At 31.7% G+C, this 25583-nt stretch overlaps 1 protein-coding gene across 1 annotated transcript in view; it reads left to right on the forward strand.

Annotated features, from left to right (window-relative positions):
• Positions 1-25583, forward strand: part of Vps13c (vacuolar protein sorting 13 homolog C) — a 170463-nt gene that overhangs the window by 8657 nt on the left and 136223 nt on the right. The window contains 10 exon segments of the mRNA XM_047538497.1: positions 813-856; positions 2688-2730; positions 5788-5883; positions 6682-6783; positions 15829-15938; positions 18953-19012; positions 21441-21500; positions 22454-22534; positions 23360-23417; positions 25038-25165. Coding sequence (XP_047394453.1) covers positions 813-856; positions 2688-2730; positions 5788-5883; positions 6682-6783; positions 15829-15938; positions 18953-19012; positions 21441-21500; positions 22454-22534; positions 23360-23417; positions 25038-25165 — 782 coding nt within the window.

Consider the following 25583-nt stretch of genomic DNA (forward strand, 5'->3'; position numbering starts at 1 on the left):
TTCTGTTGGTTGAATAGAGTTACCAATTTCAGTTCATTGTAATTCATCATGTAACAGAATTAAACCATGAAATTGTTGTCCACTTTGTGAAATTTTGGAGCATTGTTAATACTTACAAGGATTTTTTTTCCCTGTAACCGCCTAACACGTCAGTGTTACGCAGTCACTTCAGTTTTTGGGCAACAATGACATCCTGTCAGTTTTGCCTCTAAAATCAGTTTTCCCTGTGACTCCACCTCTATGACCTTGAAGTTATGACCTTGTTTCAAGATTTAATTTCTCTTTAGGGTATTATAGAACATGCCTGACTGCCTCTATTCTTTCCCCTTCCTTCCTGTTATAATGCTGTAGTGTTTTCTACCCATTCATGAGGTTTCTGACCTCCTCGTCTTCCTTTATTTGTTTTTAGCAATTTATTTTAGAAAATTTGAAAACTGCAAGTGCATAGAAAATGAGCTTTATTATATAGAAATGAGCATTGTGGTGTCTTTTTTAATACTTGTTTTTGTTTGTGGGTACTGTGTACATGCACGAGTGTCTGTGTATATAAACTTCTAAAATTGGATCTGTGTGTTCTTTTAAAAACCTTAATATTTTAAAACATCTTCCCATGTCTCTCTACAATTTCTTTTTGCTTTTTAGTACAGATGTATTATTATTTATTCTTGCTCATTTGGCACTTGGATCTTTAGGTCCCTTCTTTGTCATGTAATCTTAACTCAGCATTATTTTATTAGTGTTTGGTACTTTGTCATGGCAGGTTATGTTAATTGGTATTTTAATGTTGTATTTTTTTCTTTTTTCTTTTACAGGTAATGTGGCTTTAGATAATCTACAGATAAAAGAAAATGCTCTGGTAAGTTTTTTTTAAACTATGCTAATAAATAATTTAATTTGGTAAGCTCTTAGAAACCTTTGGTTACTAGGCATCTGGACCACGTACAAGATAAAGGATTGAGTCACTCAAAGCAAGATTAATTATTTAACTCTCATTGGAAAATTTGAGATTAAAGATTTAGAAGTTTTTCCCTAGTGATCAATATACTACTATCTTTTCAAAAATATAATGCTTTTCCTTGACTTGACTATATAGCTTTTCAAGTCTGCATTTTTTTTACAGAAATATTAATCTTTACACATTTTTCAGGTAAATAAAGGCATGATTTTTAACAGTTTCTCTAGTCTTCTGTTGTTATGGTAATGTTGAGAGGTAAAATAGGATTTTTACTTCTTGTACTTTGCATCACTTTCTGTTAGCTAAAACCGAGACTTACCTTCTTCCCCATTAGGTTTATATTTAGCTTATATCTGTTTCTTTGTGGCTTGAATAAGATGAGAAGTACAGCTTGGAACACATTAGATGTTCAAAATAGTTTTGAATTTTCTTTTCCCTCTTTGTATGGCATGTCACAACTTTTAAAATTTTATCTAAAAATTTAGAACTTAAAATTTTATTACTAGAGCTTAGAATAAAACTTACTTTTTGTCACTTTTTGACATTGTTTCATAAGAACATAAATATAAATGGAATTGTGGGGACAGGGTATATATCACCTACTTAGAAGATAAATCCAACGTTGTGTTAGTCTGATTTGCATTTTGGATATAATTAAATTAAATATTTTGTGATTTATATTCTCCAGTAATTCAAACTAGAACCCTTTCCCAATTTAACCAGATTGATGAGGTTTTAACTTTGGATATAGGTTCTTTACATTTATTTGGTGTAAAAGTTATTTTAGGAGGCTAAAAATGAGCATGCAACCAGTTTTAGAAGTAAGTAGTTTATGGTTTGTATCCTGTATGGAGTAAATTCCCTTGAATTAATCTTTTCTGTTTTCTGGCAGGGCAGAGTTACTCCTCTTGCCATTGAAGGGTTTTTGTTTGCTTTTTGGTCTAAAAAAGATTTTCTGTTAAAAATGATTAGAATTTTGTTCAGTTCCTGTTCATGTAGAATGCTCAGGTAATCAGATGGTCAGGTAAAATGATTATTTTAGTAAATTGTATCATAAAGTACTGTATTTCTGTGGCCACATTTCCATATTACTCCCATATATTAAGGTATTGCCCATTGGGAAGTCTGCACTGACTGGTTTAAATTTTTAATAATTCTGAAGACTTAGGTGGTCATTAAGAATGTCAGTTATTGTTTATAAATACTGTATATAAAGTTATTTGAACTTTCTAGTACTTCAAAATCTAAGTGAAAATCTCTTATTACTGGTTTATTTGTCTGTAGCATACAGGAAGTGCTATTTGGTAAATGATATGTTGGGAATATACTTTTTCTTTAAAAATTGTTTAATTTATTTTCAGAAATGTTTAATTTTAGTTATTGTACCCAACTAATTTATGTGAAAGTACTCTATTTCTTTTCTTGTTCTAGCATTTTGGATGAATATTGTCCCCGTATTTAAGTTCATTGAATTTCCATTTGATTTATTAGAACAAGTAACCAGTTTATCCAATTACTTTATATAACTACAAACTCTTTTCCACTTGTCCTACTATAATTTTGCAAGTCATAGTTTAATAAAACTCTTTGTCAATAAAACATACATTTTGTGAGTTATTAGAGAATTGTTTTTATTCTTTCCAGGTGAGTGTATTTAAATGATGATACAAAATTTATTTTTGGACTGCTTATTAATCTAAGATGTCATTTACATTTTTTCTTCCTTCTGAAGAGTGAATTGGATGTTCCTTTTAAAGTCAAGGCTGGCCAAATTGGTAAGTACTTTATTCTTCATTTGAATTATTCTTAGTCTTTTTAGTTCTTTATTTTGCATGTGCTATTTAATCTAAGAAATATTTTTTTAACTTGATGAAAAAACATGAGAGATTTTTTATTTATCCTAATTTTAGAATTCTGAACCTATATATTGTATGTAATATCTACATAATTCAGTATTTTAAAAAGGTGGAAAATTACCTTCTAAAATGGAAGGATATGTGAACTGCAGTCATGCTCTTCAGTCTTTGATGCCACTGCACAAAATATATCTTCATTTCCAGAACTGATAACCACATTTTGTGTGTTTTTTCTTTCTATGTGAGAGAATAATTTGCAAATTCTGTTAAATAAACTTTAAAATATAGCTTATTTCCCTCAAGTTTGTTCAACCATTTTCACTTAATATATTATGCAGCAGTGTGGTATGGAGGATGTATTTTGGTAAGTACAAAGTTTCCTTCTTTGCAGTTACATTCATAGACTAAGACCATTGATACTCAACACATATCTTTGTAGAAGAAAGTTTTTAACAAGAAATTTAATTCACAGAGTTCTCCCAACTAGTCCATACTATCTGATTTTTTTTTTACTTAAAAAAGTGTATCTTTTTATATGTAAATATATACATAAATTACAACCTTAAATAGCTTACTCTTTATAATTTTCACTTATATCCTTCTCCTACCTATAGCACCTGCTGTTATACCACATTGCTTCTATTCTTGATTCAGTATTCTAGAAAGGCTTTCTCTTTTATACTCTTACCATCTCTTACCACGTGGATACAATGGTTTGGGTCTATTTTACATAATTTCTATGTATCCTTTTAATATAAAGGAACATGTGTTTGCTTTTGTCATTTGTAATAGAAGTCATTACCTGAAATTGAAAGTATCTGCGGGACATGTGCCATCTTTTGTTGTTTGTTAAGTAGTGCTGACTAAGGTTGTCTTGTTCAGCAGTGCTCTAGAAGTATTGTTGTAGCCCTGTGTGCTTTATTGAAATCCTGGAGTGTAGATGTTGTAACCATTCATTCATCCTTTGAAATACTTATGAAAACATGCTGTATACATGTATAAGCAAGTAACTGTGGGAGAGTCAAGGATGAAGATGATGTCTTTGTCTTCAGGGAAGTTGTGGAGGTCTAAAATTAGGACATACAGTGAAATTGTTTTTCCAGTGTATTGGATAAGTTATAATAGACTAAAGAAATTTTGCATTATTTACTATATTCTTACAATTAGATTTATATGTTGAAGGAGGTTTTCTAGTGGTTCAAAATATTTTCTTTTAGCTTCTAAAGTATTATAAGAATTTAATAACTTCTCCAGAGTTGCTGAGTTATAAGAGACCCATTACATATAAGGATGCAAAGCATACTCATCCTTTTTCTTGATTTACAGAGCATTTATATTAGTTTTGAATTTCTGCTCAGGTTAGAACATTACGCATCAGCTGTCGATTTTTAAAGGGGCATTTCCCACTATTTCAGTCTGATGGTTAGGAGAAGGCAGTTAAATAAATTGTTACAAGATTATGAGATAATTACAAATTGTATCAGTTGTAAATGTATGTAATTCTCAGCATAAAATCATAAATGATCCTAGAAGTGACCCAAAAGTATAATAGTATTACCTCTAAACTCCCCTGACCTGGGAACCAGTTAAAAAACTCACCAGGTTTACAAGCTGAAGAGAAAAGAAAATCTAAATGCAGAAATAATTTGATATTTTAACCAGGTAAAACCAGCTTACTTATGTAGCTATCCAGGTGACCAGAATATCCCACTTTACATAGCATGATTTTATTTCCTTTTCATCTTTTTATATTGTTTATAAGTCTTTGTACTTTGAGCATCTTCATTTAAAAATGCCAGTGATTCTGATAGCGTAAGTGACTTAGTAATTCACATACTAGCGTGAGTTGAATCAGATTCTTTTCTGCTAAGAGTTGTGATCATCAGCACTAAGAGAACTGCAGCTTTTATCATGTTGTTATTTTTCACAGTTATGGTGCAGAAGGTACTTTATGTTAGAACATGTAAAACTTCAGGGGTAGGAAAGATTTGGGCAGAATTCTAGTAGTAGTGTTGAGGGAAGACTGGGAGCTACCTGGAGATCTGGAAAGAGAGATACTGGAGATGGGAAAGGATAAAGAAAGAGAAAAAGAAAGATACCAAAGGCAGATTTTTCCCCCTTTCAAAATTTAGCTGTATTCTCTTTTCTGTTTTTTTCACCTTTCCCTGTAGAACCCTAAATATGTTAATAATATTAGAGCCAGAGTTAATCTACATTGTGACAGTTTCTGTGGACTCTTTGCTGAAGGGCCTGGTACTACTACTATTGTTTCTAAGAAAGAAAATTCTAAGGAATGTGTTATGCCTTTCAAGTGACGTTTAAGTAGACTTTTGGAACATAACCAGTGTGAGTTATATATCATAATAGTTATATTAATATAACACTATATGCCTTTCCTTTAAAGCTGTCCTCTGGCAGTCCTAGCAATTTACATACCATCAAAGATCTATTCTATGGGACCCTTCTTGTGTTGTTGCTTCAACTCCTGGAATCTTGCACAAATTTTGTTTTATCGTTGATCTATAGAGATTTAGTTGTTGTTGTGGATAGAATAGTATATGCAATATTCAGATGAGTTCTGGTTCCAGCATCCTCACTAATGACCTGTGTGGACTTAAGCAATCAGTTTAACCTTTCTTGGACTGAATTTCCTTTTTTTCAAAATTGAAAAAATAGCTGCTTCATTTTTCCTTCAGTTTTGTAATATTAAATGAGGTAGTAGCTCTCAAAAAGTTTGAAGAGTATAAAGCATATTTACTTATAATGAATATAAAGAATATTTACTTATAATGGTAATAGTATATGGAAAATATCTTTGTTAACTTTAGTCTTGGAGTTTTTAAAATTTTTCTGAGCAATATAAGCACCATATGCATGGAGAGTTTTGTTATACTTTTTTCTTAATGGAAATTGAGAAATTTATTATCTTCTTGAGCAGTCAAATAAGGATTTAAGATTGAAATTATGTTTCTTTAGATAAATTAACTTTGAAGATTCCTTGGAAAAACCTTTATGGAGAAGCAGTTGTTGCTACCCTAGAAGGATTATACCTGCTTGTTGTCCCTGGAGCAAGTATGTCATTTTAAGTTATAACCATTCAGTAACATCACAATGAAATTAATTTTGTTACCTAAGGCACAAAAACTGGGCTAAGTATTCTAATATAATTTAGCAACCTGGAAGGTAATATAAATCAACTGATCACACACATACATATGCAAAATACATATACATCTTACATATGTATATATGCTACATTTGTTTATAAAATATATTTTGTTATTGTTGAAAAGAGTAAATTCAGCCCATTTAAAAATTATGCTGTTCTCTATAAGTAATTATTTTGCATCTAACACTTCCTGTTGAGATAGATGCATTAGGCAGATTTGAGAATGTAATAAATTTTAAAAAATGTACTAGATAAAAAGGGTGTATGTATTTTATGATTGCTGATGCACATTCTTGAATTACTTTGAAAGTCTTTTTTATCAATCTTTATTGATACAGGAGTGGATATGAAATTATTTTGGCCTTTACTAAACATTTTTACTGCTCAGATAATAACTGGCAATATAATATTCTGATATATTTTCTGTCTTCCTTTTGTTTCTCTCTTGGACTTTTTTACCTTTTCTTTTCCCCCTTTTTCTTGTCTTTTTTTTCTTCTAATTTTTTCCCTCCTTCCTTCTTTTTGATATGTTTTATAAGAAAATGGGACTCATTTTTGTTTAAACATTTTGTAAAACTAAAGAATACAGAAGTGTTTTCAGATTTAAAAAATTCTTGTCCACAGTTTATACAGTTAGGCTGAAATTTTCCCACTACTTACTAAATCCATTTCTTTTTGTGTGAATTAACTATATATTTTAGGTATTAAATATGATGCTGAGAAGGAAGAAAAATCCTTGCAGGATATTAAGCAGAAAGAGCTTTCCCGAATTGAAGAAGCCCTTCAAAAAGCAGCAGAGAAAGGTACAGTAAGTTTATGTTTTAGATAATATAAATATTCCTATATATTTTAGATCTGTTTAACTCCTTTTAAAGAGAATGCTTTTATAAGCCTTCTTAAGCTGTAGTTCTGAAGAATCTTCTTTTAAAATCATATCTCAAGATATTGATTATAAACTTTTAAAGAATTACATTTAAGACTAATTGCCTTTTTACCTGTGATTTTTCTCTCTCTGCCAGTTTGTTTTTCACACTTTTCTCAATCAGTCATTTTTTCTATGCTGTTAGAAGACTTTTAAATTATATAAGTTGCTACACTTTTGGCCAAACCCTAAAAATTTCTTTGGGTGCATTTTTACCTCTGTTCTTGCAAGATAATGAGGTTAAGCACATTATTACAGTGAAATGATGTTCAGTAAAATTTTTCTTGTCATTCTTGTTCTAGCTGTCTCTCTTCATATTGTTTAGGATATTTAAAAAATTTTGATTCTTTGGGTATCATCATTGCTATATTGCTTTAAGTTTTAATTTTATTTTTATTGAAAGAAATCTGATGATTTGTTGGTTCAAATTTTGATTTTGGTTTATAATGTAAGAATGATGAGGAAAAAAGTCTGTAGAGTGATGAGTTGGAGGACTTTGTTAGACATCTAGTTTATTTCTTACTATGTTAAGAGAGATTATTTTTATTTAATTGTTAAGAAATATTAACAATTAATAGTAATGTTAGTTACTTTGCATGTCAATATTCTTTTCTAATTTCTATGGATATAGGTCACATCTTCATATTATAATAGTTTTGTGAATGATAAAAGACAACCTTGACCTTTAGATGCTTTATGTTTTGACATTATTAATTAATGGTTATTACTTATTTTTTTCAGACTTAATTTTTACTTTCTTGATTTTAAAAGCATGAAAGCACTATTGCACACATGTGGGGACTCAGGAAGGAGAGAAGACCATTAAAATCTTAAGTAGCAGCACATGAAAGTAAAAATAAAATCCTCAGGTGGATTTGCTCTAAAAAAAGTATTTTTATTTGATTCACTTTCTAAAATGGAGTGTTGCTTAATATCATATGGAAAAAAATTAAAATATAACTGCAATTTCATTTTTGAACATTTAGCCTAACTGTAAAAGCAAATAATTTTGTCCTAACATTTCATTGGAGTGAGTTTATTTTACTGGGAAGGATATCATAAAGTAAAGGGAAAGCTTAATTTCCTGGTAAAACCAGAAGATTACCAAATGCTAGATTCTATATCTGGGATATTTTATCAAAGTAACAAATATGCACAGTTAAAAATGAAATAGTTTTGCCAAAAAACTTAGGATGAGAAATGGCAGTCCTGTGTTTAGCTTTTGCTACTCTTCTGACCTGCTTTTTAAAGGGAATTGTATTTTTGGCAATATTAACATTCTATCATTATCTATTTTATTAATCTAAGGAATTATCTAGGACTTCCAAGATAATTAGTTGTTAAGGAGTTTATGTCTCTGTCTCCTTTCACCCCAAATTTCTTCTTCTTATAATATGGATAATTATCATAATTTTTTTGCCAACTACTAGCCAGTATTTACATTACTTGGGCAATATGATGTACTATGATTATATCTACTTTCTTATGCAATCTTTTGTTTTTCTTGAATTATAAATGCTTCCTCTTTTATTTGCTTAATCTGTGTGTGTGTGTGTGTGTGTGTGTGTATTTGAACTGGGGATTGAATCCAGGGCACCTGGCATGCTGTGCAAGCACTCTACCAGCCCATAAGTTGCCCAAACCCATCTATTGACTCTCTCCACCTATCCGTTTTTTTTCTTGGAGTTCTCCCTCTGAACTGGTTGCATTTAGTCCAGCTATACGGTTTTCATCTTGGTAATGAACGTCATTGCTCCATTGTGTTTAATTCACTTTTTCTTGGGTTTTGTGTCCTTTCCTTTTTTCTAAAATTACTCCTTTTTTTCTTTTCTTTCTTTTTTTCTGGAGCACATCTAATAGCTTTTAAGGAAGTATGTGCTGCATATAATTTTGACAATTCTTTCAGAGCTTAATTTCTTTGTGTTTACTTTTTTACTTGTTTTGTCTGGGAATACAATGCTAGGTTAAAAATTAGAATTTTTAAGACAGTATCCTGTGATTTTTAACAATCTCATGCCAGTCTGTTCTACACATTGTCAGAAACACAAAAATTAGAAAATTCTTGGACTTGAATGTCAAGGACCTTACATTTTAACTGAGTATATAAGACATTTGCATAATGATAACGAGGATAATGTGTTGAGTTCCATCAAAGAAGTGCAGATAGAATGTTATGAGAGTTCAGAATGAACATACTGAGTTCAGCCAAAGAGATCAGGGCAGATTCTGTGAAGTTATATACCCAGCTAGATGTTAATATTATGGAAAGGAGAGAGGATAGTGAAGGTGGAAAGTATAGAGTATTTATGGGGAACAGCTGACACTTTGGGAGTTTGATGTGGTATGGTTTGATACAAGGTTGGAAGCTAAGTTTAGGTAAATTTTGAGAGATTTAAATGTCCTAATGATGATGATAACAATACTGACAATGTTAGCTGAAATTTACTAAGCACTTAATATTCTCCAATCATTCTTCCAAGTGTTTTATATGAATAAACATATTTAATAGTTACTACTATATGATTTAGGTGCTGTTATTGTTTCCATTTTATAGGGGAGTAAGCCGAAAATTAAATAATTTGTCCTAGGTCACATAGGGAGAGAATAGTAGAGCTAGGGTTGAATCCATTCTGGCTCTTGATCCTATATTTTTAACTCTCTTTAGTCTGTTTCTAGTGGGGGAGTTAGTAAGTTTTCCCTTTTCTTTTTTTAATAACCTAGGGAGCTGGATGCAGTGGTGCATGCCTGTAATTCCAGTAGCTCTGGAGACTGAGGCAGGAAGGTTGCAGGCTCAGCAACTTAGTGAGGCTCTGTCTCAAAACAAAACAAAACAAAACAAAATTTAAAAAGGGCTGGGAATGTGGCCCCGTGGTTAAGTGCCCTTGGGTTCAATCTCTGCTATTGATAAAAGGGAAAGAAAGAAAAGAAAAGAAAAGAAATCTAGGGCACCACTGATCAGAGATGTGATTTAGGAGGTTAAACTTGGAGTGATGTCTAGGCTAGGTTAGATTTGGGGACAGAAATGGTAAATGCTATATTGCCATCATTAAAAAGAATGAATATAAAGGATTCTGGAGTGTATCTGAAGTGGGGGACTAAAGTAAGATGAGGTCATTTCACCTTAGTGTCAAAGGTGTCACAGTAATATTTTCTTTTTTTCCTATAAATGGACTAACTGGCAAGCAAAAAGAGAATCAAAATCACAATTCAGTTGAAAATTTGTCCAAGATTTCAAAGATACATTAGCTATAATTGATATTTGCCTGCCTTGCTTAATTTGAAGTAATAATTTCAATTATTAAGAATTTTTGATTTAATATTGTGAAAATAAAGTTTGTATGTTGAAAGAATGAGAATGGCGTCACTGAATATTTCCTTAGAAGTAAATGGTTTTGGTGTCACTAAATTTTATTTGTCTTGCTACATGATTTCTAATTCTATAAAATTAGGTTTTGGTATATCTTACATGTGAAATTAAAGGTGTCTTTTAAATGCTTTGCATTTTGGTTATTGCTGCCATGCGGATGCAGGCGCACATTCAGGGGAGTTCATATATGGCTTGGAAAACTTTGTTTACAAGGACATCAAGCCTGGTGGGTACGCATGATTAATTATATTCAACTATATCCAAATATATTTTTATTTATACTTGTGTTTAGTGAAGTCCATTTGATGGTGTGCCATCCTTTTGAAAAATATGGAAATGTAATTTATGTCTTCATGCTTTACCATCTTCCCTTTTCCCTACCTTCTGCATCCACTCACTCATCCATTCACTAAGTATTTGAGTGTCTTCTTGTGGCAAGTACTATTCTGGATATGCACTGTTTATGGGTAAATAAACATGGTTCACTGCTCTTGGAAATCTCAGTTTGATTTTCGTATAACTGACAATTTTGGATTGCCTTTTTGAATTTAGTTTTGTAGTACAGTAGTGATTTCTGAATTAAAAGTTCCCCACTCCTATAGCAGTGATTTTCAAACTTACAAAATTCAATAAAATGAATTTTTTTTTTTTTTTGCGGGGAGGGGAGAGCCTCAGAACCTTGATAGGAAGTACCTGTGTTTCTGCTCATACCCTTTCTGATGATTCACCTTCATAGTAACTCCAGAGATACCTCTAGATTAACTGTCCTATTCAGCATACTGGGATTTGAAACTTCATAAAGGCAAAGTGAAGGCCGATTGTGTTAGGATTTATAGTAGGATTCCTTCACATACTAGGAAATTGTCCAAATACAGTAATCATTTAAAAATCAATACTTTGATTTATTAAACTTTATATAACTCTTCAGGAACTTTCTGTGTTAATTTAAACATGAATAAATGGCAAGTGGGTTTTGTATTTCTTATTTTAAACATTAAACATTCTATCAGAGTTAACTTCTGCAGCTAGCCACTTCTTTAATATGTAGATTTATTATGACAAATGGAAGAAGAATTTGCATGGCAGATTCATAGCATTCAGTAGAGTTACCCTGAAAGCAGTTTCCCTTCTAACAAATCTACCCCTTTAATAAGTGTGTTAGACTATGTTGTCTTATAGTTACTTTAATATAAAAAGATAGCATGGAGATACACACTAATTTTGTATGCTGTTATTTGAACCAGCTTTTTATATTCTACCACTTACTGTGTTTTTTGATCCTTTTATAAGTAATCTACCCCTAAAATAAATGAATTCCAGTGACCCATTCAAATATCTTAACAAAATCACTGGGCATTGTTAAAAAACAGCAGAATAGGGACACTATAAAGGAAAACCTAATTAATTCACTAATAATTCAGTTTCTTTTCTGTTTTTTTTTCAATTGTTCTTTTTAGTTATACATGATAGTAGATTATATTTTGACATACATACATGGAGAATGACTTCCCAATCTTGTGGTTGTACATTATGTGGAGGTACACTGGTTGTGTATTCATATATGGACATAGGAAAGTTATGTCAGATTCATTCTACTGTGTTTCCCATTCCTATATCCTTTCCTTTCCCTCCTTTCCCCCCATCCAATCTGTTGAGCCTCCACTCCTCCCCCCACCTTTTTTTTTTTTTTTTTTTAAGATGCATTAGCCTGGATTAAAATGAGGTCCAGAATGTTGGTTATACTGCAATGACAGTAGTTAATTTTGTTGATGATATCTTCATTGGCTAGGACTTAATGTATACTTAACGATCATTTTCTCTTTTCAGTTTCTGAGTGTATATTGTTTCCTCATTTGAATTTAGTTTTTTATTGTCATTGTTTCTGTTTTTCTTACTTTAGAGCAATGGTTCTTGAAACAGTTTTTCAATAATTCTACGACATTATTTGATTTTTAACTGTGCTGACTTTGCATTGCTTGTACAGAAACAGGGGTTAATAAAATTGCTGGCTGCCTTAGCTTGATTCCAGGAAGGACTCTAAACTGTACTGGTAGTTATTATGTTCTTCACTACCATCCACTCAGAGTATACAAGAAAACAAAATAGAGTGTCAGTTTTATTGAAAAACTTATTTGATATAGTAGGAAAAATTTAATTTTTTTTAGATGAATACAATACCTTTATATTATTTATTTATTTTAGTGGTGCTGAGGATTGAACCCAGGGCCTCACATGTGGTAGGCCAGCACTCTGCCACTGAGCTACAACTCCAACTGGGACAGTTTTAACATTAATGAACTTTAACTCTTTAGCACATTTCTGTTTATTATTCCATGCAACAAAAGAGAATAAAAGCACTCTGTATACAGAAGGATGTTGACTATCTCAAGGATAAGAAGTTCCTTTTGATTGAGTTATGAGCTGAACTAACTAGTTGCTTTTTTTAGGAAGGCTGTTTTTACTTGGCACAATGACTATCATTCAGATTTGGGTATGTGGTAGACATTTCAATAGGACAGCTTAAAGCAGTTGGTAATATTTGTTGCAAATGATAAAATTTAAGCTTTTTGAGGATAAATTAGAATTTTAGAAGAGTTGTATTTGTCACCTTGATCTTGGCAGCTTCCCAGTCCTTAAAGACTTTCTGATGAGATTGGTGATGATATTAACAAATATGACTTTTGATGTTAAGTTATGAAATGATTCAATATTTAGAGATTTGTGTAATCTAGTTAAGCAATATTTCTGTAGTACCAGTGAATGACAAAAAATCATGCATGTGTAAATGGCCCATTTAAAGTGCAAGGTGGGCCAATTGATTTTAATTTGGAGGAGCAATTCATTGACAAGATCCATCATATTCCATGATGGATCTTACCTTTAAGAAACTGCCGCATGTTGAATTTGGGTGTCATGTTCATAATTACATGAAAAGGCCCTGAAAATACTCTTCCCTTTTCTAGTTGCATATCTATAGTTAAATCGGATTTTAATCACATACTTCACCATAAAAACATACCTCAGCAGATTAAAAGCAGAAGGTGGTATGTGAATCCAACTACTCAGCCAGATATTAAAGGAATTTGTAAGAATGTAAAGTGATTGTGAGTCTTCTTACTATAATTCTTTGGAAATATGTAATTATTTTTCATAACTATATATTATCTATGTAGTCATGAAATGGTTTGTTGTTTTTAAATGAATTAATAAAAATATTTAAAATTTTTCTGAGTTTAATTTCTAGTATGGTAAATATCAAGAGTTATAATCCACATAAATGAAAAGCACTTTAGAATCCTCAGATTTTAAGCAACAAAGGTCCTGAGATCAAGATGTTTGGGAACTGCTTTATAGTATGATTGAGAATTATACATTTACTGTTCATTAGATTTTTTGGACTCTTTCTTTAAAGAGCTATACAGTGCTCAGATTAGTTTTGAAACCATTTGGAAAGGTCTAACATGGTGCATCTAACATTGAGATCAAAAACTGAACATAGGACTAGAACAAATATGAAACTAGAAAGATAACAGGTTAGAACTGCAAGAGAATCAAAATCTGTCTCTAAAAGCAATTCTAGCCACATGAAATGGTTTTGGGGGCTAGTCTGACTTTCTTGTTCTTTTTCAAATGGTATTTGAGAACTCAGTTTTTTAATGTATGTTTAATTTATGAATGGAATAAAATCAGGGACTGTCCTTGAGGCAAAAAAACACTGATATTAGAACTGTCCAGATTCTTTTATATCTTTATTAAATATTTTCTTCCTGAAACTCAGGCTTTATTTTTGTAATTAGAATTTGATTCTTAATTTTATAATAGAGCAGTTTCAGGTATCAAGAACAAATTAGAAATTTCAAGCTAAATTTCACATATATTCTCTGAAATTCATGTAACATTGAGTTTGTATTAGAATGTTCAAGTGTGGATTTTTGTTTGTTTGTTTTTGATTCATTTGAACAGGTAAATATTGTGTGCTTTGTGCACAGACATTAATTAATCCCTGTCCTTAAGGAAGTTTCCTGCCTGATGGCAAGAGAATTGTGCAGTTGCTTCAAATGTAGTGTAATCATTGTTTATTGGAATTTTGTATAAGATGTAGGCCCTAGATCTGCTTTGAGCAGTTTAAAAGGTTTTGTATTAGGTAGCAGTGCTGGACCTGAGACTTGGAAACCTCCCAGAAGTTTGCTTGGTAAAGAACTTCAGGGAAGGCAGCCCAAGTTTAGGGAACCATGTGTAGAAAGGTGTTAGGTATTAGAAAGTGTGGCTTGTTTTGGAAAGTACAAGTAGTATTTTCATTGTTTCTAGTGCAAGGATAAATGGCAGGGCCTTTTGGGCCATGCAGATACTTTTTTATTGTATCTGGCAGACTGCAGAGAACCTTTAAATGATTTTGAAGAGGGGATTAACAATCTGTGATTAGTATTTTAGAAAACATCATTTTGGTAGTAGTGCAAGAGGACCTTTAATAGGAGGTAAGGATGGAGACTTGAGGCCAGGAGACCATTTAGAGACTTCCTTGAGAGTTCAGATTAGAGATGATGCCTAGTAGGCAACTGAATATAAAGCTTTGGAAATTGGGTAAAACAGGTGTTGCTTAATGCCAAAATACACTGAGGCAGTGCCAAATAGAAGGAGGATGTAATTTTAAAGGAATAACAACTAATTTAAATACAGTTCAATGTCTACTTTAAGCTCTTCTTACATTGTTTATATCCTTAACTCATTAAATAATTTTGGTTTTGAGGTGTAGCATCCAGAGGATTTCATCTGTTGGCAACCTGCTCATTCATTTCATTTATGTTCCTGTGTCCCTACCACACATTTATGAAAACCTTTTTCTGAAGGTTTTATATTGTCATTATTACATTTCCAATATTTTGGTTACAGATTAAAACTGAAATAAAACTTTGTATTGTAAAATTGTATATATTATATAGGTCATTGCAAATGGATATTTTATTCAGTTTTTCTATAATTGCACCTGCCAAGTTATTTTGTAGATTAAAGTAGGCTATTGTTTACTGAAGAATGTTTTTCTAGACCAAAGAAAGTTCATGAATCTGTGTTTGTATTGAAATAATAGATCAGTTTAGAATAAGGTAAAGTAAATTGTATGAAAATTTGCTCTCAGGAAGAATTCTCTTATTTTCTTTTCTGTCCTCTTGTCTGCTAACTTGAATTTTATCCTTTTCTCACTAAAATGCTTCCACTGAGAAGGACGTAAGCGTAAAAAGCACAAAAAACATTTTAAGAAACGTTTTAAAGGTCTTGATCGCTCAAAAGGTAGGTAAAAGTAGTTTTTATGCCATGTGTTGTTTATACACACTGCCACTTGATTTCTGTGTTGGAAGGCAAAATGAATGATAGATTACATTTTTACTTCAAAAGTAAGTTTTAAGTTGAAAATGCATATTAAAATCTAAAAATCTAAAAAAATAAAGACACTAGAATAGGCATAATTTCCATTGAGTAATACCCTAGCTTTCCTTTGGTCATTGGTTATAATGTATGTGAGAATTTCAATTCTTGAGCTTGTATTTTTCTATTTTTTAACAGATAAGCCAAAAGAAGCCAAAAAGGATACATTTTTGGAAAAATTGGCAACGCAAGTAATAAAAAATGTACAAGTAAAAATCACAGATATTCACATTAAATATGAAGATGATGTAAGTTATCTCAGATTATTTGGTTTAAGATAGTAATTAAATGTGTATTTTATGATTTTCTTAATTTTTCACATAGGTATTACTTGTATCCAATTTAAATCCAAGATTGATTTTTGTCTTACAAGTATGCTGTGGTGGGAGTTTAGAAGCTCCTGTGGCAGGTTGCTTTTATTGGGCATCTCATATGTAAATGTAGCATAAAACTGTCACATGGATTGACCTCTATTTTTTAAAAATTTTGTTTTATGTGTTAATACTTAAAACTTTAAAGAACTATTTCTCTTTTTATATTGACAATAAAATTACTTCCAAAAGGTGATGAAATGACCATTGGTCATGTAGATAGTTGGCAGGAAGGGGACTAAAACCCTCCTCACTTGACTACAGTCTCGTTTTCTTTACATTTAATATAGTTGAATTATTCACAGCTACTTAGAATATATTTAGAAACCAAACTTTACTTGCAATCAAAGGTTAACATCAGTTGATTAAGAACTATTTATCTGATTAGTTTAATTAAAATATGAGATCCCTTGATCTTAATATATTGTTTAAAAGTTTGAAACATAAAAGAAACCTTGAATTTTGTCATTCGCCTAGGAAATGGAAATGTTATTCCATGTCTTTCTAAAAATGAATTTGCATTTTTTATATTCAATTTGCCTTAAGTTTGAATTGAATTAAAGCAGTGTTGACTTTCTTAGATTTTATTTTCCTTCCCAATTCTCTGTGTAACTTAGTATTTGATAAGACCCACTTGTGATTTTTGAAACAGTATTATTTCCTATACTGACTTTATCTTTTTGGCTTTAAGGAGTTATTAAAGTGAATTTTGTTAACAGACATCTTACAAAATCTAACTTGTAATGGCTGTGTTCATAACAAACTCAGCAAAGTAAAATGTACTCAGCATATCATGGAAGTAAAAGAATTATTGATAAGACTGGAGAAATGGGGACCCTTATACACTGTTGGCAGGGATGTTAATTATACCTATTTTTGGAAATCTGTGGAGGTTTCCCCCAAAAATGAAAAAGAGAATTGCCATAAGATCCAGCAATTCTGCTTCTGGGCATATATTCAAAAAAATTGAAGTAAGTATTTTGAAGAGATGTCTGCAGTTTCATATTTATTCTAGTGCTATTCATGGTATCCAAGATATGGAAGTAACTGAAATGCCTCTCAGTATATAAAGAAATGCTGTACATATACACAGGAAATACTGTTTAGCTTTAAAAAAAGAAGGCAGTTTTGTCATTTGCACCAGCATGGATAGAACTGGAAATCATTACATTAAATGAAATAAGCTGCATTGAAAGAAGAATACTGCATGATATGTGAAATCTAAAAAAACTGAACTTATAGAAATAGAGAGTAAAATGATGGTTGCCAGAGATTGGGAACAGAAAGAGAAGAGGTTGGTCAGAGGGTATGGAGTTTTGATTAGACAGGAGCACTAAATTCTGGTATTCTCTTGCACTATAAAGTCATTATAATTAATAATAATAATGTATATTTCAAAATTATATGAATAGATTTTAAATGTTCTTACCTGAAATAAATTGTAAGTATATGAAGTGATGGGTGTGTTAATTACTGTACTTGGATTATTTCATGGCATGTGTGTGTGTGTATATATGTACACAAACAAATCATATTGTACTCCATAAATATATAATTTTATTTGTCAATTGAAAACCAAAAACCTCCTAATGACTTATTAGTGAATGAAAACATTAATTTGAATCTAAACTGAACTTTTCCCTGACTGAGTACAATTAGGAAAGGTACATTATTTTTTTCCATTTAATTAAAAAATAGAGATGCACAAGAATGGGTTAAGTAGCATCAATCATTTCAATTGCTATCAGTGACAAAATATATTAAAATAATTTAAAAGGAAGAAAATTAAAAAGTACAAATGTTTCTTGTATTATGTCTCTTTCAATGTGATTACCTTAATATCGTATCTATAAGGCTATGAGAAATATAGAATGTAAGAAATGGGAAAAGTATAATTATCATAAAGATGGTCATTGAATAATTGCTGTAATTTTTAGGTAGTGTATTAGCAAATGTGGAGTTGTGATTTATTAAAGTTTCTTCTGAAAAAGCAGCAAGTTATTCTGAACTAGTCATCTATTGGTGTAAAGATGAGCATAAGAAAAAAGGAAAATGTTTTGCCATGAATCCAGCTATCTGACACTAATGACAAATCAGGCTCATAAGGCTGCAGTGCTTATCCCTTAATCCAGTGTGTACATGTACACTTCCTGTTTGAGGAAAGTTCATGTAACAAAACTCTGAGTCCCAGATGGATAGTTTAGAATGCTATTCTTCCTCTCACCCTATTTTTACAAATTTCTGTCAGGAGCAGATAGGTCTATGTCTTGAGCAACTTTGGGATGACTCAGGCAGTGAACTGGACATGCTGTGGTAGTTTAAGCTCTGTGTATAAACATAGCTGCAGTGCTGAATGAAGATCAGAAACAACAGCACCTTCACATTGGTAGATTTTGGGTGAAGAGATTGAGGAAATTAAGTATTACAATCTAGAGTTTTTTCTAACAAAGGATTTTTGAAGTTTCCAGAAATTAAAGGCGTAAAGAGACAGTTACATTTCCAAATGTGAACATTTTAAATGTTTTAAAAATTATTTAGAGGCAGTGTTGTCTGTAACACCTTGTTTTATAAATGAAGCACAATTTTAATGACCCACATAGAAGGACTCTTCTTTTTTTAACTATCTAGAGAAGGGTCTCTTTAGTCATAGTTACTGAGTATTCTTACTTTTTGTAAGAAAAAGAGTTCCACTGGAAAATACCATATTAGTGTCATACCTGTAAAATATTAATAATGCCACCCAGATTATTCTTCCTTCTCCTTTCTTTTCTACACATCCAGTTGGGTTGTATGATTTACTTGTGAATGTATTTCCTTCTGCCTCTTGTAAAGAACAGAGCATGAATTCACCCTCACCATCAGTGTATTTTAATGTCCCTTTTCTTTGGTAGGTCACTGATCCAGAGCGGCCTCTTTCATTTGGTGTCACATTGGGAGAATTTAGTCTATTGGTAAGGTTGGCTTATTTAAAATTTCTGTGGAACCCATAAAGTGTTATTCCAAAGTTATAAGCTGAATTGCCTAGAATCAAATGTTACTACAAATAGATATTATAATATTTATGAATTATCTTGCTATAGCTTCTCTAAAAGTTTACCATTTTTAGTAATGTCACTACATTTTCTAATTATTTTGTCTTTCCATTAACATATCAAAATATCAGTATCAAATAATTTGAAAGGAATAAAAGCTGTATTCTAAATACATGAGGAAAGTTGGGTAGACAAATTACTATAGAATTATGTACTCATACTTGGTATAGGTGGGTGGAATTTCCAAGGAGCTTATACATGTGTAAGGGTGTGTGTGTGTATGTGTGTGTGTGTGTTACATGGGGGTGTATGTAAAGTTATTCATTTTGATTAGGTATTTTATAATGCAGCTTGCTTTGGCTGTTAAAGGTCTTAGAGGGTAGAGAGTCATTCATATATAGAATGGACAATCTTTTTTATTATAGGCAACTAAATGGTGGGAAACATTTTGGGGCATATATATGAAGAAAAATAGCTAGATTAGGTTTATCTATGGAGGGAAAAATGTGGTTCACTTAAATACTTTCAAAGTTAAGGACAATGAGCAATAAATCATACTGCTCACAGTTTGTCTGATGATTGGCTAAATGCAGAATGCCTCAGGAAATGAGAGGAAGAAAATGGAAGGTGGTGAACTGGCAGAGAGCATAAGGACAGAATTAGGTGGAAGCCTTAAGAATGATGTGTGCATATAGAGAAGTACACACTGGCATTGAGGCAAAGAGAGCAACGAAGAGAAACAAGAGGAAGGGTGTCAGAAAGTTAGTGTTTCAGATACTGTTCATCCAAAAAGCATTTAAAGTAGCTTTTGATAAAATATAGAAATATACAGTACTATCTCCTAAGAGACCATAATCTGAGTTCTGTGGTGATTGTTCCAGAAAATAGTCTGCAGTAGTGGTCATAGGGAGCACAGTACTTAATTTCAAGTGTTTGACAGACAAATAAAAAGTACAAAATAGCATGTATTTCCTATAGTCTAATTGGCAGAGTAGTGTGTGAATGTAGTTTCCTAGTGTGTGCTCTTGTTTGACTCTGCATCTTTGTTTAGGCTCTTTGCACTGTTTTATTTGCCTAATATTATTCTCTTTGTCTGCCTGATGAGTCTACTCAGGTTTTAATACATATATGAGTTATTCGCTTTCTCATTCTTTTTTCTGTTCTCTCTTAGAATTTACATTCCCTTTTTTATGTTCCCCATTGTATTTTATAAAAGACCTGTAATATATTATTATACTGGTTACCATCTTGATCTCCTTCTAAGCTACATTTATTCACTGATAATAGTAGTACCTACCTTTTAGTTTTTTATGATTAAATGAGATACTTTATGTATAGCACTTGTTATATTTTTTGGCTCAGTTATTTCCTGCTTCATATACTATTTGAAATAGCCACTTCAAGTACAAGTGACTTATTATAATGACAATAACAGCAAAACTTCTATCCCTTTTTTTATCCATGCCTTTCTTTCCCCCTATTTTTCCAAGTACAGTCTAACTTTTTAAAATATAAAGTAGTCTTTCCACCTCGTATCAGGATCTCATCATTCCCCTTGTCCTCAGGAATCTTTATTCCCTCTCTCCTTCCTCCCTTTCTTCTTTGCTTCAGTCTCCTTCTCTTTCCTCGGTCTTCAACTAACATTCTCTCCTGATGTCCCCAACTCTCCTCTCAGGCTGCTTCTTCTAAACATTTGTTCTAGATATCTGGTCTCTTCTGACATAATGAAAAGCTCCATCCTTCACCTCTCACAGACTCCATAACTACTGCCTTTCCTTTCTCCACAGTCAGACTTTTTCAGAGTTATCTACTTTGTGCTATCCTTCTTTCCCCTACTTCCCAATGATTCTCCTGCTGTTCCTCCACAGAAACTGTTGTTAGCAAGTTCATCAGTATGCCCTTGCCCTTGCCATTAAATAAGTCAATATTGGCCTTGCTGACTTCAGTGTCTTCTGGAAACATGGTTGTACTGATTTCCATACTGTCCTAGTTGTCCTCCTACTTTACAGTACTTTTTTTTTTTTTTAAGAATGTGTACTTTCTTACTAGTTCTAGTTCTCTGTTTTAATTCATACTTGGTTCTTTCCAGAGTTCAGGCACATAGTAGCCCAATAATTATTTTCTGAATGAATAAACTTCATTAAATTAGAACCTCCTCAATTCTGCTTTTCATTATTTCTTTGATTTGGCTGTATAAATAGGTTAAGAAGAGCTAACTTTAGCTAACATTAGCTAGATAGATGTCTTTTATTCCTAAAGTATTTTGTTAGTCTTTACAAATAATAGAGCACTATTATGTGATATATAAGTATCACATTTCACATTTTTTTTGTACTTTTTCTTTTAGACTACAAATGAACACTGGACTCCATGCATATTAAATGAAGCAGAAAAAATTATATACAAGGTATTATATTATCATTAGAATATACATTTGTTTTAGTTTCCTAGTTGCAAGCACTTGATATATTTTCTTGAAGAAACCTTGGTGAAACAGAATTTGCCATTGGTGTGAATTAAGCCTAGAGTCTAGTTTTGACTCTGCTTCTTACTAACTATATGACCTTTTGTAATTGTTTACATACTCTGAAGTTTAGATTCTTCATCTATCAAGTGAAGAAATTGGAGGAAATTAATATTTCCCAGTGATATTGTAAGAAACACCTAGTAATTGAGATATTATTAGATGTTACAGGGGAAATATTCTCTTGTTATGTAAGATTATTTATTAAAGTACTAAGCTATACATAATTAAATAGGTGTATTTCAGTTTGTTTTAAACTACAGGACTTCACAGTATTTTAAATATGCTAATAAACACTGTGACTTTCCAACAGGATCTGTATTTTATAGGTAGCCTTTTCTACCTTATTGATCATAGAATCCTCCACCAGCATCCTCCCCTTGAAATAGCCATTGGTATTTGCTGGAGGGATCATCATATCATTCTTATTGAGACACTATCAGTTCTGTGAAATGCTAAATTCTCAATAAATATTTGATAATTGAATGAATCTCTTGGAAATTGTGCTCCTGTAAGCCCAATTTAGCAAACAATTAACTAATAAAGTCTTTGTATATATTTTGCCTCATTTTTGCATTACTTTATTTCCTTTAAAAGTTGAAAATTGCAGTTGGGTAATTCTGGAGTAGTGAACATGAGAATAATCTTTTTAAATTTTTTTTTTTTTTTAGTTGTCAGTGAACCTTTATTTTATTTATATGCAGTGCTGAGAATCAAACCCAGTGCCTCACAAATGCTAGGCAAGAACTCTACAACCCCAGCCCAAGAATAATCTTAATGTTAATTTATTATTTCAATTTGTTTGTTGCTTGACCTCTTTCATTTTTCTTTTATAGCTTATACGGCTGGATAGTCTTAGTGCTTACTGGAATGTAAACTGCTGCATGTCTTACCAGGGATCAAGGGAGCAAATATTGGTAATTTCAAATAATTTCTGGAATAATAACCTATATTCCCTAAGTGTGTTTAATAAAAGAGATTCTTAATGACATATCAGTCATTTGTTCAACTGGTACATCACTAAATCAGAAGTGTGAAAAACCTTTTTTGAGAAATCCACTATGTGTCTTCAAAAAAGCACTTTTGATTTTGAAGGTCTTTGCAAAATCATTCACTAGGTGGTATCATGAGAACCATAAGTTAAAAATTCATTTATGGTCTTTTACACTCACACTGATGATATTCTTGTTACATCATGGTATTTCATATGAGAATGATTAAGAGTATTATTAATAAAGAAGGTAACTTTCAGATCTAAAGCATATATCCTTGGCCATCATTTTCAACATTTGTGATGGTTTCCTAAAGAGTGGGAGATTAATTTAGTTCTTCAGTGTGCTAAGCCAATCTTAGTCATGTGTTTTTACTTAGAGGAGAAAAGAAGACCAGTTAAATTTTCTGAACTGGTGAATTTCAAGGCTCTGTTTTTCATTTCTTTTAGATACAGAAGAGATAATTTGCCTTTGGGACTAGAATTGTGGATGAATTTGTATTTGTTTTCAAAGTCAGAGAGGAACGCGGTATTATAATGTTTCTAGATATTTAGAATGTTTAAAAATTATCTACTTCTGCATCTTTATACTAAAAAATAGACCTGTATATAATGTTCAGTGTGGTTTTCTCATGAACTTGTAGTTACAAAGAGAAATCAGATACCCATGTAAGAACCAAATTGTTTTTTGATATGTGTCACTGCATATGTGTACATTTTCTTTTTCATTTATTTCAAATTTTTTGTTTAGGATCAATTGAAAAGTGAAATTCTTACAAGTAGAAATATACCCCCAAACCATCAGTATAGTAAGTAATGATTGAAATTTATTTCATATTTATTTCATTTATTTCATATTAATGAACATGTAATTAAATATATTAACATACCTTTTCTAATAAAATTACGTGACAAACAGGGCACGTTAATTTTGTACCTTACTGTTATGATACAACATATATGGATTATAACTAACTATTCAGGACTAGATCATAATAAGGGTGCCACTGGAAAATGGAAGGGAAGGTCAGTGTAGCTGTGGTTCACTCCCTACAGCCAGCCTCCTTTGACCTGCATGTTTTCTTCAGGGCTTATCATTGAATCCTTTTTTATTTTAGGACTTTGCTTTCTATCTGTCTTCTTTGCTACCTCCCTCATTTCCTCCCTTTCCTCCTTTCCTTCTTTAAAATCCTCTGAGGTCTTGGTATTCAGGTCACCCTAGCAAGTCACTGTTGTGGTGGTAAGGTAAACCAACTACTGTAGACATTATTTTAAGTGAACTATTTTTTTCTATTTCTTGGCAGCCTCACCTTTATTTTAAAAATATATCTCTTAGAAACCTGCCTGCTTGTTTACTTCTCTGTCCAATTTTTTATGTCTCATTTCAGTTTCATTCTAAAGTTAGTTTGTTTTTAGTGTACCGTTTTATGATTGCTCTCAGCTTTTATACCCATGTCCTATATTCTATATAATATTCTATATTATTCTCTTTACTGTTGTTTTCTTCACATTCTTTTATAGCTAATTGCCATTGGATGATGGGACTTCCTCTGTTTATAGACTTCTCTATTTAATAATTAAAATGTTCTCAAGTGCAGTTTGTGAGAACATTTAGTTTCATCGACAAAAGAACTAGTTCAGAAAAATGTACAGTTTTATTCTTAGGCATTTGTAAATAGCCTATAAATTAGTTAAGATTTTTGTATACTATGAAAATTATAATTATATATGATCACAATTTATGTAGTTTTAATGCCGTCCAGTTAAAATTTGTTACCATACTTTGATCTGTCATCTACCCTAATACACCATTTTTATATTACTGCTTAACTTCTTTTGTTGACTCTTAATATTATATATGTAATGACCATTTTGGCGAGTAACATTTTTCCTGGGATTATTTTACTTACGATTCTGTTCCTAAATTCTGCCAGTGATTATTTAATTACATTTCATTTCCTTCCCTGTATTGATATTTTAATGAATAATAAAGTCATTAAATGTCTTGTAGCAAGGAAGTACAGATTAGCTGTGTTTAGAACATTTCTTTTTTTTTTTTTTTTAAAGTATTTTTGTTTTAGTTGTAGGTGGACATAATACCTTTATTTTATTTTTATGTGGTGCTGAGGATCAAACCCAGGGCCTCACACATACTAGGCAAGTGCTCTACCACTGAGCCACAACCCCAGCCCCTGTTTGGAACATTTCTTTCCTAGAAGTGTAGGATTCCAATTTCTTCCTTGCAGATTCTACTTTAATCATTGAACTTGACAGTTGGTAGTATGTAGACAAGTAGGTGCTTAAATATTTCTGCTAGTGATTTTATATATATTTTTGGTCATTTTTATTTCAGAGTTCTCATAATTATAGTAGTTTATATGCAAGAGCATATGAACATATCATACTTACGTCTTCCCATGTGATTTAAGTTTTTCAGCCAATATCTGCCTCTGCAAAACTTTACATGAATCCTTATGCAGAAACAGAGCTCCAAACACCCAAACTAGATTGGAACATAGAGGTCCAAAATATTGCCATTGAACTAACTAAGCCTCAGGTAAGATTCAAGGGGATATTTCTAGCTTTGATTAGTTTTGAATCCTGATTGCTTTCATCCTTTGCAGTTGTTTTTTTTTTTTCTAAAATGGTCTGGTGGTTCTTGTGGTTCATTACATTGAGATTGGATGCTTTAAAAAAATTTTTTTTTAAAGAAAAAAAATTCAGATTTAAGAAATTGTCTCCTTTATTTTATCTGATCTTGTTCCTCAATCTTAGGAATCTTATCACACTATACCCAAGACAATGGAAATGACATTATTTCCATTTAATTCACATATTGGTAGAGCATTTTAGTGTGTATTTACCTTTGCAGTTTTTAATAGCAGACACTATTTATATTAAATATTGTTTCTTTATTTTTTGAGCAGCTATGTAGGCAACTTTTTCCTTCATATATTTCCCAGGCATGGTTATAT

The sequence above is a fragment of the Sciurus carolinensis genome, chromosome 2 (genome assembly GCF_902686445.1).
Source record: "Sciurus carolinensis chromosome 2, mSciCar1.2, whole genome shotgun sequence".
Taxonomy (NCBI): domain Eukaryota; kingdom Metazoa; phylum Chordata; class Mammalia; order Rodentia; family Sciuridae; genus Sciurus; species Sciurus carolinensis.